This window comes from Anguilla anguilla, chromosome 2 (genome assembly GCF_013347855.1).
Source record: "Anguilla anguilla isolate fAngAng1 chromosome 2, fAngAng1.pri, whole genome shotgun sequence".
In the NCBI taxonomy this organism is placed as follows: Eukaryota; Metazoa; Chordata; class Actinopteri; order Anguilliformes; family Anguillidae; genus Anguilla; species Anguilla anguilla.
In genome coordinates, this window is record NC_049202.1 from 31,221,768 (window position 1) to 31,238,838 (window position 17,071).

The 17,071-nt window shown below is 39.2% G+C and overlaps 2 protein-coding genes across 2 annotated transcripts; one reads left to right on the forward strand and one right to left on the reverse strand.

The window, feature by feature from the left end:
* Positions 1-638: 638 nt before the first annotated feature.
* Positions 639-7,958, forward strand: si:dkey-197c15.6 (putative nuclease HARBI1). Its single transcript, XM_035405659.1, has 2 exons — positions 639-2,221; positions 7,014-7,958. Exons 1-2 carry the CDS (start codon positions 1,555-1,557, stop codon positions 7,433-7,435), a joined length of 1,089 nt encoding a protein of 362 aa, XP_035261550.1. The 5' UTR covers positions 639-1,554; the 3' UTR covers positions 7,436-7,958.
* A 242-nt stretch (positions 7,959-8,200) lies between these two features.
* On the reverse strand, positions 8,201-17,071 carry LOC118221051 (proteasome subunit beta type-1-B-like). Its single transcript, XM_035405660.1, has 6 exons — positions 16,825-17,071; positions 15,094-15,201; positions 12,650-12,731; positions 11,140-11,269; positions 9,438-9,544; positions 8,201-9,218 (listed from the first exon to the last, which is right to left on the reverse strand). Exons 1-6 carry the CDS (start codon positions 16,923-16,925, stop codon positions 9,033-9,035), a joined length of 714 nt encoding a protein of 237 aa, XP_035261551.1. The 5' UTR covers positions 16,926-17,071; the 3' UTR covers positions 8,201-9,032.

A 17,071-nucleotide genomic window follows, 5' to 3' on the forward strand; every position in this document is an offset into this window, starting at 1 on the left:
ATGTGCGAATGCAGGCGAATGACCATCGCCTGCCGAGGCAAAATTCTTATCTTGTTGTGCTGAATGTGGGCAGTGCAGGATGTGACGCACACGGAAATCAGTTTTCTGGTTTGTAGTCCGTTTGGGTGGTTGTGGTTGTTGGTCACACATGAGCGGTTCACTAAGAAAACTACAGCCAATTACAGCCAAGTGGGGTCAACCACACACACTTCTTTGCTATTGGTTGAGGCTGCTAAATCGCTGGTCAAAGTTCACCAAAGTTGAACTCCACGCTAAGTGAAGATGCACATTTGCTTCACCACTTGAAGCAAATGTTTTATTTGCCCCTTCGCTCGCATAGAATGGAAGTGAACGGGAGGCGAATATTCGCCAATGTTAATTTTGCGCTTGTGTGACCGTGCCCTAAGTGCCACAATTCAATATGCATTGTGGTGCCAGGAAGGGAGTTGGGGTGCTGTCCACCAGGAGACAGCACTGGCCCCACACACGGGTATGGCCACAGCTACAATGCATTGGGACTTCAGTGCATCTGACAAGCAGTGACCCTATTCATGAGAACGTGTACATGCTAACTTTTATTTTGAAATGTACCTCTCTTGTGCTAACCGGAAGCCGCTTGTTTATGTAGTTAACTTATCGCTCCTCTCTGTATCTCGGCTATAACAACTGATAGTATTTAGAGATTATTTGGTGAAAAACGGTAATGACTTTAGGTATACAGCATAATAAGTCTGTCGTCTTTGTTTTGTATATCACATTTGGACTGAACAGTTGGACTGAATCATTGTATTAATATTTAAGCCCCTCACAAAGTAGCCGTTTGTCACTAGGGAAAGCACGCATTGCGTTCCTGGTCCAGCAAGAGATTTGAGATCAGTTGCTACTGCATAAATATGCCAAAAAGGGTGGATGTCTGGGGGTGAAACCATGTCTATGGGTGAAACCCCAAATACCTTCATCTGATTCATATAGCATGCATTCTGAGAAACTCGTTTCACTCCAGTTTTAAGAGTAAGACTCTTTTTCCTTTGCAGGAGAGCAAGATTTGTACCAGCTCAAGGAGTAGCTTTTATCCCATTTGTTACGCTCATTAGTTCAAAACTCATGGCAAAGTGTGGCAAACGTTTATTATGAAATTTCCCACCTCCCACGCTTACCGGAAGTCCATTTCTTATTGTTAGCTTCACGCTCATAGCTGTAGCTCGGCAGGTAGTATTTAGTGATTACTTGATGAAAAATTGGATTGAAAAATGCTAGTGACATTGCTACGTGTACAGCATCACAAGTCCGCCATCGTTCTTTTGTATGTCACACTTGGACTGAACAATTAGATGCAGGGAGCAATCATTGTATCAAAATTGTATGTTTCGATGAACTTGTGCCGGAAACCCAAAGGACTATAACGTTATAGGCCTGGCTACACTGTGATTGGCAACGATTAGCCAACTGAGCACTTTGCGGGTACACGCGTTATAAAAGAAACTGGAAATGACAAGCGGGGTGCGATGATGCATAGCTAGCTTGAGAAGCTGATTTTTTATTTTGGAGTTAAAGATGTCTTATGCATCTGCAGTTTGGTTGGCGGCTTTGGGGGAATTTGATGATGAATCTGACAGCATCCCGAGCAGTTTGGATAATTTTGATGACGACTTTCTTTTAAAACATTTCCATTTCACTAGATCTGCAGTTTGTTTCATTATTGATTATGTTGGAGCCCAAATGGAGTCAGCCAAATACTGCTCCGACGAGCTTTCTACTGATGTTATTGTTCTGGCCGCATTGTGTGTTTACGCAAACGGCTTTTTGCCAAATGAAACAGCAGATATGATTGGAATAAGCCAGGCATCTGCCAGGAGAGCAGTTAATACGGTGTCCAGGGTTTTGTCTGAGAAAGCTGAAGAGTTTATCACATTTCCAGACAGTTACAATGATCGGGTACTTGTGGCACAAGAGATCCAGAGGTTTTGCGGTATACCAAATGTAGTAGGTGTGCTGGGATGCATGCACGTGCGCATCAAACCTACACCAGAGGAGGAGATTTTTTTTTTGAACGCGTTCGATTATCACTCCATAATGTTCCAAATGATCTGCGACTCTCAAGGCAATTTATTAAGTGTAGAGAGTCAATGGCCAGGAAGCACAGCGGAGCAAAGCATCTGGGAGAGTTCAAAAATCTTCCAGCAATTTCAAAGTGGTAGGCATGGGCACAGTTGGCTCATTGGTAAGTTTCCCCTGCTTTCCTATTTCTTGTGAAATCTTTTCAGAGTGCCTAAACATTAAATCAATCAAAAAATGAGTTATTTTGCATAAAAAAGATTTTGCTTTGATTCCAACCTCCTAAATACTTGATAAAAAACTATTAGATTTTAATAGTGTAGCAAGGGAGAGGCATCCCCCTCCCCCCAGTTGTTTAAAAGGGCATAGCCCTAGAACCATAGAAAGCTGCAGGGGTTCTGTGTACACATATTTCTCTCTCCATTTCTAGTTTGAGGAATTTTTCGTCTAGAGAGCTAGAAGGATACACACTGAGTTCAAAGCAAGCTAGGGACGGTTCTTGCCACGCTATTAAAGACATCCTCAGTGAGGGGACATTGAAAGGTGAACATTGATGTGAAAGCAGCTTCTGACAACCCAGCTCAACATAAATCTCTAGCACAGTTAATTAATAAATACATCTGTCAGTGTGGCAAAAATGCATTAAGCACATGTTTTACTATGCACAAGGAATCTGTTTTTTCATTATGCCAATACTTCAGAACCAGCTGATTTTAGATGTATCCTACATGCAGTGAATAGACAATACATGCATTTCCAGTTTTTTAGAAAATTATATTCCACTTCTGGATGAGTGGGTCAGTTTTCTGAAGGTCTTGCACATACTGTTGGGGTAACACCGGCAGGGACAGTGCAGGTTGAATGAATGGAGCAGATGACTCGGTCTGTACTGACTGTTGCTGTATCTTTTCTCTTATTGTACTAGGAATCTCGCTGCCAGGGATCAGTGTAATAGTTAGTTATTGATAGTTAACCACTGCTTGGGACATATCTTTACCACAAAGATGTTGAATGGAACGTACTGCCTTGACAAGGCGGCTGCATTCCTATTCCTCCCAGGCCTATGAATGACATCAAAATCGAATCGGCCCAGCACAGAGGTCCAGTGGTGCTCCACTGCCCCGTGTTTAATTGTATTAACGTAGCTCAATAGACTTGTCTGTTATAACCATAAAATGGTTTGCAGTCAAACAATCTAAATTTAGCGGTGGCAGTCTTTTTCAATGCACAAAATTTTATTTTCTTATCACTAAATTTCTGTATGTTGCCTCCACACATTGCCTCCTCCTATGCACCACTGCTGATCAAAGGGCCCTACAGTGAGTCTATGCAGGTGCTTGCCCTTGTCCTTCCCTTTCCGTACCCCCTGTGCTGCTAATGCATGTGATTGGGCTATTGTCTGTGCAAAACTCCTCATGAAACGTCTATAGTAGCTAGCAAACCCAACAAATGATTAGAGCTCTGTGGAGTTTGAGGACTGTCTCCAGTTCCTTACTGAATGTATTTTTTCTGGTTCTTTGGCTACTCCAGATACTGAAATGACATGCCCCAAATGCATCTTTTCGGGTCTTTACATTAAGGGCCCTATAATCAACCAGCATTCATGAGGACTCATCCTTCTTCCTTACTGTCACAATTGGAGAAGAGCAGGGACTACAACCTTCCCTAAGAACTTCATTCTCGAACACTTGTTTGATGTCTTCATTTTGTGTGGGGAGCAACGTCCTGTAACATAGGTGGACTAGGACATCATCAGTAGCCCCTTTCACACATGTAACCCACAACAATGCCCGGTTAAATGACCTGGGTTAAGTAGCGGATTTACCTAGGCTATATGGAAAAATTCTATGTTGAGCCTGTGAACACATGGCATGACCGTTCAGGATAGATTAGGCAGGGCTTGGTTTCTATTCTCTAAAGCAATACAGAGCTAATATTAATGTTACATTAGTTCATCTTGAAAGCAGCCAGATATTTCACTGAATAATGGTTTTTAGCAGAGATGGAAGTCCTACCCACAGATCACAGTTAAATAGTGATAGGGGTGTAGTGGGTAGCACTGTTGTTTCACAGCAAGACAGTTCTGGGTTTGAATCCAGCCTGGGCCTTTCTGTGTGGAGTTTGCATGTTCTCCCTGTGTCCATGTGGTTTTCCTCCGGGTACTCCGGTTTTCTCCCACAGTCCAAAGACATGCAGATAGGTGAAGTGGAGAGACTAAATTGCACATAGGTATGAGTGTGTTATTCTTACAAAAGGTCTTATGTAAGAATGTTGCAACATTTAGTGTACTTTATCTGGAAATGTTGCTGCTTTTGTTCACAGTAGAACTGAGAACTGGAAAAAGATTCCCATAAATCTTACTAGGTTCTGAGCTGGCAAATAGCAGGAATGTCTACAAGGAAAATCGACTCTGACTCCTATTCATACATGACTCTGACATGGAATATTGCTGGAATATTTACGGATGCAAGTATGAAAGGAGTTAATGTTGCATGCACATGCACACACAGCTGATTTATGCTTCAGCTGATTTACTGATGTTCGTGCCAGAATCTCATTCACACACCATAAAGCCAGTCATTCTTCACTCGTATACGTTTACCACATTATGGATGAATTGGGTTGCAAACAACGCCATAAGAGACACCCATAACACTCCCTGAGACAACTAACAACGACCAAAGACATTACATATTAAAACTGACTTAAGAGCAAAAGTAAATGAGCAAACATTTACACAAGTTTCATGCCTGAATGTAAACAATATGGCAAAAGATAAATGTTGACAATAGTGTTAATGAAAAAAGCGTAGCCCACAGCTTTACTCATTTGTTTCAACCAAGTTATTCTGAGCCAATGGACCCATTTTCGTCAAAGCATAGCCTTAAAAAAAATCTAGCAGAAATTCTGCCTCTATGTAGGGGAAACACTGAGCCAATCATGCATTCGTGTAGCCCATCTCGGAACTACAGGCATCTAATGTTACATATGCGCCAAAAGTTGACATACACCTAGGCTAAAGATATTCACACTCAGTTTTTCACAACTCTGCACATTTTATGTTACCATACATTTCTTTTGGCAAGTCAATTAGGGCATCTACTTTGTTCACATCAGAGGTAATTTTAAAACAATCGATTAGAGACAGATTTATTTCAGCTTTAATTCACTATATCAGAATTCCAGTCGGTCAAAAGTTTACATACACCAGGTTGGCTGTCTCTTTAAACAGTCTGGAATATTCCAGAAATTGATGTAATGACTTTTTAGACTCTGATTGTCCAATTGTCACAATTAGGAGTTAATTCGAAGTTAAATGGTACCCGTGGCTGTATTTAAGGGCCTACCTTTAGAGCCACTGCCTTTTTGTCCTTGATACCACAAATTAACTCCCAGGGCTGAACGAATTTTTTTCCAAAAAGCTCAACTGAACCCCAAGACAACAACAAAGGAACTGGTGAAGGAGTTGGAGGCATCAGGTACCAAAGTATCAACATCCACCATTAAGAGAATCCTACATCGCCATAGCCTGAAAGGCCGTTATGCAAGGAAGAAGCCCCTACTCCAAGACCGGCATAAAAAAAACCAGAATGAAGTTTGCAGGTGATCACCAGGACAAAGACCTAGCCTTTTGAAGGAGTGTTCTCTGGTCAGATGAAACAAAAATTGACCATAATCATCAGTGCTATGTATGGAGGAAAAAGGGCAAGGCTTTTAATCTGAAGAACATCATCCCAGTTGTGAAGTATGGGGGTGGCAGCATCGTGGTGTGGAGGTTTTGCTGGAAAAGGGACTGGTGCACTTCAGAAAATAGATGGCATTGTGAGGAAGGAGGATTATCTACAAATACTGAAGCAACACCTCAAAACATTAGCTAGAAAGTTAAAACATGGTCGCAACTGGGTCTTTCAGCAGGACAATGATCCTAAGCATACCTCCAAAGTTGTAGCAAAATGGCTTTAAGACAACAAATTGAAAGTAATGGAGTGGCCATCACAAAGCCCTGACCTGAATCCCATAGATAATTTGTGGACTGAACAGAAAAGGCGTGTTCAAGCAAGGAGGCCCACAAACCTGACTGAGTTACACCAGTTCTGTCACAAGGAATGAGCCAACATTTGGGGAAAGTATTGAGAGAAGCTTGTGGAAGGCTACCCCAAGCGTTTGATTCAAGTTAAGCAATTAAAAGGCAATGCCACCAAATACTAACAAAGTGTATGTAAACTTTTGACCCACTGAAAATATGATATAGTACATGAAAGCTGAGATAAATCTTAGTTATTATTTCGAAATGACCTCTTCTGGAAATGAAGTAGATTGACTAATTGACTTAGCACAGGAAATGTATGGTAACATGAAATGTGTGGAGTTGTGAATGTCTTTAGCCTTGGTCTATGTAAACATATGGCCTCAACTGTAGCTTAATGCTGACTTTCAGATATTCAGGAAAAGAAAATGTGGATCACTTGCCACTAAGACACACCCCTGCATGGTATTTGTCGTAACATAAACTGCCCATTTTGTAATGAGATATTTTCCTTATTAACGGACTAATTAATTTAGAATCGTGACTTGTTATTGTTGTGAATTAGAAATTGGTCATTCACAGATGTGCAAGTACTTGACCTCTGTCATTCAAGAAAGTTAATATTGCAGTTTTTTAAACTATCTTGATAGACAGTATCACAGCCATTTTTTCATTTTCATTGTCTCAAGCTCCCATAGTTGCAAAGACTTTATGATGTCTTTGAGATGCTGGTGAAACACTTGATGGGAATTGCATGACAATGGCAAATCAGAAGACTGGTTTCTTTGCTCGTAGAACCATTTTAGTAAAAACATAATGATTTAATGACATGGTGTACTTTCCTTTTAAGTCAGGTGGGATACAAGCTGAAAATACTGATATGAATTGACTCAAAGCATATTCTAATCTAATGACATTCTATTTTTTTAAGGTGCCAGTTGTTATTCTCTGGAAAGACATGTTCTGACTCCTCTGGCCTATGTGAGAAAAAGACCCAGCATGCGTTACAATGAGGCCCACTTCAAAATCCAGACTGTCATTCAGAAGACCTTTGGTGCTCTGAAGTCACGATTCCGGTGCCTGGACAATTTGGGAAGCATACAGAAGAACAACTGCAGCACACATGTTGAGGTGGTCAGTGCTTGTTGTGTTCTACACAACATTGCCATGAAATTTTCTGTTCCTTTCCCTGAGGAGTTTGTGCCAGAACCTGGGTATCATGGTGTGAATCGAGAAGAGATTACACAATCAAATTCCAGCATGCTGCTTTTCAGAGAAGACATGATAAAAGCTTTTTTTCCCCAGGATTCAGATCCTGTACCAGGGATCTTTGTTGGTTTTGAAAGGACCTAGAGGGACATTACATTTTATGTATGTTCATGGAATTTTGTACATTCAGATATCTGTCTGCCTAATTGCCTAGCCTTCAAGATGCTAATTTCTTCATTTTATGTTCAAAATTAAGGTGGTTCTCAACTCAGTCATATGAACAGTATCTTAAGCAATGGCTTAAAAACGTAGCTATATTTATAATGGCTTTTAACCTTTGTAGCCACTGCTTTCTTACTGCTTTTTAAAAAGTTGCCTGTGTTGATGAAAACAAACTTTTTAAATGTAAATAAGAAATATTTATATCAAATGAAATATACTTTCAAATTTGATGTTGTCATGTGATTTTTCTTCTAGCTGACATTGCTAGCTCAATTTTTGCAGTTTTTCCCTCCCCATTTATTCATTTCAATATTTTTGTTTCAGCAAAAAGTTTTATTTTTTACTTTCTAATTGGTGTCAGAGCAGAAGCCCGTAAGACTCAAATGAACAAGATGAACTGATTGTGCTGAATAACTCAAATTAAATGAACGTACTGACACTCAAATGACCGAAATGAACTGGTTGTGCTGAATTAACTGAATGGCTCAAATGAACAAAATAAACTGAAAGTACTGAAAGACTCAAATGAACTGAAAGATTAAACTGGTATGAAAACTCTAAAAGTAGCCTACTGAACGACTTGTATATAGCATAGGCCTACTAATGCCTCGTGCAAGCAGCAGTGAGACAAACGGAAACGGGAAATGCTATATGTTCGGCGAAAGAAGTGTTTAGATTTGTGAAAAATAATGTCACTGGGATGTTTATAATGACCTTAATGACAACATAAACTTTTCCAATAGTGAGGACATATTTTCCACATTAGCATATTAGACTACAAACAGAACCCAATGGACCTAGCCTAGCAGGCTTGTCCTTAGAAACAGCGTTATCCTTCATTATACATATAATATGAACAGATCGTAGCAATACAATTACATTTATTTGCAATTGATATTAAGCAATTAAATGATGACTTAACTGCTAGTCTTTATGTCAACAACAACAAATCAAGAGAAATATAAGTATGAATATAAAATATGGATTTGAAAAACAGAGTTGAAAATATAATGAAGTTAAGTGAAGTTCACTCCCAAGTGAATTTTGCAAATGAAGTGCATGAGGGTGGACACAAAACAAGTAGCTTGGATTTCTGTTTTTTGAGATCTTTTCTGGATACACAGATGCACTGGATGGCATTTTTTAATGTGACACGCCTTTTTAGCTTGATATTTTTATCCCAGAATGGCTCTTTTGAGCTTTTTCAAATAAAAACATAGCACATATTTAACATTAAAAAAACTGCATACAAACATGCCATGACAACTGATGCCGATTGGCGGTAAAGGTATAAACAATGTTTATGAGTGAAAACCACACCTGAGAAGAGAAAGAAAATCACACAAGAAAGCGTTTTCCAGTTGATATTAAAAATAGTCAAAGCTAAAATGTAATCACCAGTTAAAAAAAGAAAGCAAACAGCATTGGAGTTTTATAATTCTCTTTGAATTGGAATGAAAAAAACTAGTTGTTACATGCAGTTTCATGGCAGAAAACAGAGAAGGACAACAGGGCATGCTCAATCCTTCCTGAGCGGTACAGTCTCTTCCTTGATGCCACCCTTGGTAATGATGCAGAGCCGCAGGGCATCTCCCGTGTAAACGTCCCTCTCAGCTGCTGATATGAAGACGTCCTTCACCAGCTGCACTGCCTTGTCCTGGCTCAAAGGCACATGCTGCACGTTCTCCATGTTCTTGAACCCGATCTGCGGAGAGATTTTTTTTTTGGGGGGAGGGGGGTGTTTCATTTGAATGTTTTAGAAAGTTGGGAGGGGAGGGGGGTGGTTCATTTCAGTGTTTTAGTAAGTTCTACAATTTTGTGTTTTGCAGTTTTCAAGCAACCCACATCACACTGCAGTCATAAAAACAGAAATTTCACTGAAACCTGATGACAATAGAGAAACAGCATAGGTCATGACTTTTACCTGATTGTCCAGAAGTGGCTGTAGCATGGCACTTGCTGAACCTCCAGCCTTGTAGGTGTCTCTCTGGTAGGATCCCACTGGATCAAAACTATATACAGCTCCACGACCTATGAAGAGTATGATTACCATAGTGTTACTTAAATCACCAAAGCCCATCAGTTACTGTTTCAAAATGGCCGTCAAATGACTGTCTTCATTATGGGTCAGGCATTCACGCTTGTACTATTCTCTTGGTGTATGCCACGCATGCACTTGCCTAATTGTCGAGAATATGGTGAAGGACGACTCATCTGACCATATCACTTTTTCCACATCTCTGTAGACTAGTGCCTGTGGTTTTTGCACCACTGAACTCTATGTAGTTGTCATTACAGGCATTTAACAGACGCTCTTATCCAGAGCGACTTACATTGTATCCAATTATACAGCTGGATATACACTCACCGGCCACTTCATTAGGTCCACCTGTTCAACTGCAAACTGCACCCGTTAACGCAAATATCTAATCAGCCAATCATGTGGCAGCAACTAAATGCATTTAGGCACGTAGACATGGTCAAGACGATCTGCTGAAGTTCAAACCAAGCATCAGAATGGGGAGGAAAGGTGATTTAAGTGACTTTGAACGTGGCATGGTTGTTGGTGCCAGACGGGCTGGTTTGAGTATTTCAGAAACTGCTGATCTACTGGGATTTTCACGCACAACCTTCTCTAGGGTTTACAGAGAATGGTCCGAAAAAGAGAAAATATCCAGTGAGCGGCAGTTCTCTGGGCGAAAATACATTGTTCATGGCAGAGCTGACAGAAAGGCAACAGTAACTCAAATAACCACTCATTACAACCAAGGTATGCAGAAGAGCATCTCTTAACGCATACCACGTCAAACCTTGAAGCAGATGGGCTACAGCAGCAGAAGACCACATCGGGTGCCACTCCTGTCACCTAATGAAGTGGCCAGTGAGTGTATACTGGATATATACTGGATGCAGGTTAAGTACCTTGCTCAAGGGTACAACGGCAGTGTCCTACCGGGGAATCGAACCTGCGACATTTACGTTACATGACCAACTCCTTAGCCATGCTGACACAGTCTGATCACATCCTGCACTACACAGCACGTCCTGCACTGATATTATCAGTCACCTGAGGAAGAGTTGCTGTTATGCAATGTGCGCAATTTTCGACCCTATTTACTGATGTCTTTCCCACAGACCTAAATGCAGATATCACTTTAGTCACTGTTCCTATTGAAACACTAGCCAGTTGGGCAATCTTTGTGACTGAAGCTTCAGCCATCCATTCCCCAATGACAAACCATCTTTCAAAGTCACTTGAATCTTTTCCTCTTGCCATCTTGATCTAAAATCGAGGTCAACTGGGCCTGCTCAGCATTTTTATACATGCCACAGAGCATGATAGGATGTTAATTGCTTAATTGTATCATGCAGCACACCGGTATGGAAGCATTTGCCATGTTTCTCTGCTCATTTATTCAGGTTTACATACGTGAATCTACACAATTCACATATGTGCCATATTTTGTATTCAAAACAGAAAATTCTGCTAAAAGGAGATGAGTTTGCATCCCCGAACTAAGGAATATGGAGCCATATTAAAATGCATTTTATCAGCTCTGAACAATAATAATCCAGTGATAATTATATTACTTCATCTCCTCAAAAAAATAGCAATGTTAACATACCCTCTTCATCCAGACCGCCGATGATGTTGTAAACGTAGTAGGGGAAGAACCGTCTTCCATAGAGAATGGTAGAGAGCATGGCTGCAATTGCACCACTTGTCATTGGCTTGTTGTTTGAGTGCTTGTACATCTAAAACAAAGCAGAAGTTTAATGGACAATATTCCATATGGCAGGCATATTCAAATCTGGCCCTCAGGGCCAGTAGTACTGCTGGTTTTCATTCATCTAATCAGCGACTGATTTAAACCTGACACGCTTGGTGAGTGTAATCTCTGGTCAGTAAGTGACATTATTTGACTATGGACTATCAGGCAGCAGTAAAGCAAGGGACAGATTTGAGTATCCCTGCTATATGGTTGTTCTTGTTCACTGGTTCTGTAATATATACATGACTTGCCAAACTTCCAAACAGAGCACAGGAGAGTATGAATAAGCAAAACAGAAGAGCCTCTGTGGATTGCTACAAAAAATAAATAAGGCAGAAAATCCAAATTTGACAGATCACCGTGCACAAAATTATTGGCACCCTTGATAAAGATTAGCCAAAAAATAAAAAATAAAACAAACAAAAAGACTGAATAAAATGTGTTTGGTTAATTGTCATGTCCAAAATGTGAAAACTATTCTTTTATACTAATACACGGAAATGTTAGATCAAAATTAAGATCAGAAGTAAGATTATTTGCACCCCTGTTTTCAGTACTTTGTGCATGCTCACTTTACAAAGATTAAACTGCCGAGTGGTTTTCTACAGTGTTTTATGAAATTGCTGAGCATATAACCTATTGACCATTGCCCTAAACAGTCTTTCAAGATGCTTCACAGCCTTTGGTCTGCACTTGTGGAATGTCTCCAGTCTCCAAACTTGAACCTGAATAGAAATGGAAACGGGGTGGCAGTGTAGCACAGTGGGTAAGGAACTGGGCTTGTAACCGAAAGGTCATAGGTTCGATTCCTGGGTAGGACACTGCCGTTGTACCCTTGAGCATGGTACTTAACCTGCATTGCTTCAGTATATATCCAGCTGTATAAATACAATGTATAGATACAATGTAAAATGCTATGTAATAAGAGCGTCTGCTAAATGCCTGTAATGTAATGAAAGTGGTTTAAATTGAAGCAGGCAGTCCACAAGTGCAGCCAAAAGATCCAAAGGATACTGAAAGATTCTTTCTCAAGAAATTGAGAAAAATATATGTTCACCAATCTCATAAAACAAAATTTTCCATGGACAAATCATTCTCACAAACTGAATTCCATTTCCAGACACTATGGAGATGAAGTGTCTGTGGTAAAGCCAACCTTTTAAGGAACTGAATGTTTAATTCTATCATGACACATATTTGAATTGTTCATTTGTTTCTTAGGTTAGATAATTTTTTTGGAAATATGATAGCTTCCAGAGACAAATCGGATTCAGAGTTACTATTCTTAATGCAGTTGTACAATGTATTGGACCTTGCCAAAAAATATATGTAAGAATTCAGAGTGAATGAAAGGCAATCTTACCTTTAATCTTGCATCAATGATTTTGGTGAGAGTCAGGCAATCTCCATGAAACCCACTGCACCCAATGACAGTTGTGTCTGTCCTGAAGGGAAACAATCACATAGTATATCAATGCCACAATGTGACATATACTTTATTGCACTTTAAATAGGTTAGTGTTATTTTATAATGAGGATATTTCACACTGTAATGTAAGCGTTCATTGGTAGCTTAGTAGTTTTTGTGTTGCATGCTACAGTTATGATGTGAGAGTTGGCACATTTCCAAAACGTGGTGGACGGTTGAATATTGTTTCATGTCGTCCCATCCCCATACAAGAAAACATTACATACTGTAGAGTACAGAAATACATACAAGAGTTAATTATTACAAATGTAGGTACTGTGCTGCATTGTGTGACAATGTTTTTGCATTATTTTTAATCTGATATCAATGTTTCATCTTAAAACTTCATAAGGAGCTCATTGAAATGCTTTATAATGGACAAAAAACATTTTATGTCTTTATATTTTGTCACTGTGCATTGTATTCTATGTAGGCTAGATGCTTAAGAAATGTCATGATGGAGTCTATTTAAAACAGTCCAGCTTAGGCCTACTATATTCTGTCATTAGCAGCATACAACTTACTAGTAACACACGCTATTGGTACTAGTATTACTTTCAGTCATTGGCGGCATGAAACACTACCTTAGGTTTAACCCGCTTGGGGTTAGTCTGCACTTTTGACTTGCTAGTAATCCCAGCAAGCTAGCATGCTATATCAAAACAATGAAATCTGTTGGTCACTAAAAATCTGTTTACAATAACAGACATTAGGAATCCATGACATATACACACAATACAGCACCTGAAAAATAATTCTGGCAAAAAAATGAACTTACATCTAGCCAAAACAGTTGGAGACAAGGGGAGAGACATTCTGAGGGTTCAACTTGAAATACATCGCTCAAGCTCCAATGCCAACCACCCACAAAAAGTCTGTTATATTTGGCCCTTCTCTCCCCTACTAACCCCTAATAACGTCAAAGCAACCAGTGTTCGAGCACTGCATGTACAATCGATCTACGCACTCTGGTATCGATCAACCAATGGAAATAAGGTGACACTAGGATATACTTTGATTGACAGCCCCCTCATTATCATAAGAACAAGGAAATATAAGTACAGAAACATATACAGAAATAAATTAAACAAGAAATAAATACAGAAATATATATTGAACTTAATGCTAAAGGAAATAAATAAATAGGGAAATAAATAGAGAAAGGAATAATTAAGGAAATAAATAGGCAAATAAATGCAAAATTCCCCATTTGACAGATTTTATCTATTAATTTATTTAATTCTGTGTGCATTAATTTATTTTTGCATTTTTCTCGCATTTATATTTATTAATTTATTTATTGAGTCATTTATTTATTTACTTTTAATTTTGTCATTTTTGGTCCGTGAGTGAGCAACTGACCAGATCACTGAAAATGGGAGCCAGCTGACTGACAGAATTGCAGTACATGATTGCTTATGTTGTCTGGACCAATGGCTTTGTTCAATTTCCCTCTTTTTATATCCCTATTGAGATTGCCGGCTGTACAGTAACAAAATATTGCTGGTCTCCTTAGTTAACAACAACACTTCTGATATTATGTTATCCCTTTCTACTTTCAAATTATATTTGTAAAATCTGTTGTATCTGTAAGTTAAGTCTCAGAAAACTGACTGCAGTATTCCTTAGATTGAAGGCTAGGGTCATTCTGCTTTACTGATAGACCTGAAGGATCTTTATTTCGCTCCAAGAATCTCTCATATGCCCTTCTTGAAACAAATTTTAAACCTTCTCTGCGTATGTCCGCTTTGCCTCTTTAGTTTGTTTATTCAGTCAGATCCAAATTAGATTTTTTACTCCAATTTTTCTCCCGACTGGAATACTCTCATTTCTCATTTAATGTTGTTTTAGCTCCTTGGTAATCCAGGACTTGTTTGAGAACACCATCACTGCCTTTGATGGAGCATAGTTTCCTCACATAAATTTGGATAGCTAGGCACTGTGCCTCCACCTAGTGTGGCATTCTGTGAGAATAACTCCCAATCAGTGCATTCAAAAATATTAAAATTTAAGGAAATTTAAGGGAGTTTTTTTATTTTTATTGAAGAGTATATAAACAAATGAAACTAAAATACAAAATCTGTAGCATAATATATGTAAACTAGGGATAACATAATCAGTGATTTTACATGAATGTAGTTTGAAAAACCAAAGGTTTGGCTTTTTGATATTCAATTATAAGAAAGTGCATGCATGCCTGTCACTAATCACTGATTGTATCTCAAATCAGTTTATTTAATAAGATAATAGCACATAATAGTAGTGAATGATATTATATTTGCATTTCATATTACATTCATAATCACAAAAATGAATGTGAATCCTGACAGAATACTTACAGTTTGTAACATTTAGGGGAATCCCTGCTGTGGATTGAGTAGCCTTCACTCAATCTAGTATCTGAAGCCACAATGGCAAAGTCTTCGCCTGCGACAGCCAGGACGGTTCTGCAAATAATGCATAATGGTATCATCACCTAGTTAGTCCACATTAGCTTTACTGATGAATAGCCATTTCAGTTGGAGAGGAGTTGGTTATCAGCTACCTAATGCCTACAGGTGCAGCCACGTAACTTGACAAAGTTAGCGGAGATTCAAGTAGCTAACTAATCACACTTAGTACACGAATGTATACGTGAACGAATAAAGCTGGACACCCACCGCACGCGTAGTTGATCATATATCATATCTGATCATATAAATGTTTAGACGTGAATAGCAAGACGACACGGTAATTCCCAATGGTTGATTACGGATTATTTATTATTATTATGATCATTACATATTCTTCATAAAGTTGGCACGTTTGTTAACCATGCAAATAAATTAATAGGCTACAGTTTGAGATTGATTATTATGTAGGCTACGTTGCGATTTAAGCTTATGGTAATTCTTTAAAGCGTTTACTTTCTCACGTATTTACATGATTTAACAAAATATTACCAAATTAACAAACTGAAAAAGGTCTCTCAGCAAGTATTCACTTAACCCATAATCAACAGTCGTGAACAAACGTGAAATACACGATGTAATCCCACTGCAGACTGCGAGAGCTACTAGGAATATAGAGCTTTAAGCAAGCCTTTGCGCGACACAAACGGAACCCATATAGACACACGACGCGCCGGGCCGTGCTGCTTCGCCGTGCTGCTTACGCGCCGCTTACGCTACGCGTGCGGTGGGTGCCCGGCGTTTAGACCTAGGCTTTGAAGACGTATAGTACACAAAGTTTTTAATGTCATTGATACTACCATATGAGTACCATCATAGGTGTATATTGCGCAGGGGATACGCCCCCCTCAATATTTAGAACATGTGCATTTGTACCCCCTAATAAAAACATGAAAGAAGCATTTCTGCTTCTTTCATGTTTTTGTGTTTGATGCTCAAAATTTCCCCCCATTAATGTGTCCCCCCCATGTTCAAACGAAACCTACGCCACTGGGTACCATTGTTGTAGCTATCATTACCTGACTGAGTAACGTACACAAAGTTTTTTTTATGTCATTGCTAATACACCACCATATGGCTACAATTGAAGCTATCATTACCTAAGTAACGTCGTAAAATGTCTTCCTACCGACATGTCTACATTCTGTCCAGAGACAAGATAGCTAGCAAAGAGTAGCCTACGATTGAAACTCATTTGAAAATTTGATTTTAAAGTAGATTTAGTGAGCTATCGCAAATTACAGCAAGAATCGACAGTAAAGACAGTAAAATCAGCAGACACCAATGTGTGAACAAGCTTAACAGAACCAGTACAAACGGATTGTCACGGAAATCTTGCTCTCGCTAGCTAGCTGTGTCCAACGTTAAACTCCCACAACACTTTAAGCTAACGTTAGCGAAAAAAATATGACAGGTTCTCTGGTTGGGCAAAACAAAACAAAACGCTGACAAACTTGCTAGTCGTCACAAGCGGAAAAAACACCGTAAGCCATCAAGGTATAATTCACACTGTGCATCCCTATTAGTATTACCTTAGCTACATATTTCACTGACAGAAAAAACTAACAACTGGCTAGCATGAACTTACTCATACAGCATATCATATTAATTTTCACTTACCCTCCATTAAACGCATATGGTGAGAATTTGTGCTCTGTCGGCCCTGTATAGTGATACTCATTTACCGTGCCATTCTGTCCATACATCTCGGCTGAAAGCATACTGGTGAATTTTAATAAAACTATTGAGTCGACACGACATCCAACACCTGAACATAAAAACAAAAGGGAAACTCGCTGTCTCACTATGTCAACATGGCGGATCAGACAGCTCCTGTCGATTATCGAACCCAAGAGGCCAGCTTTCG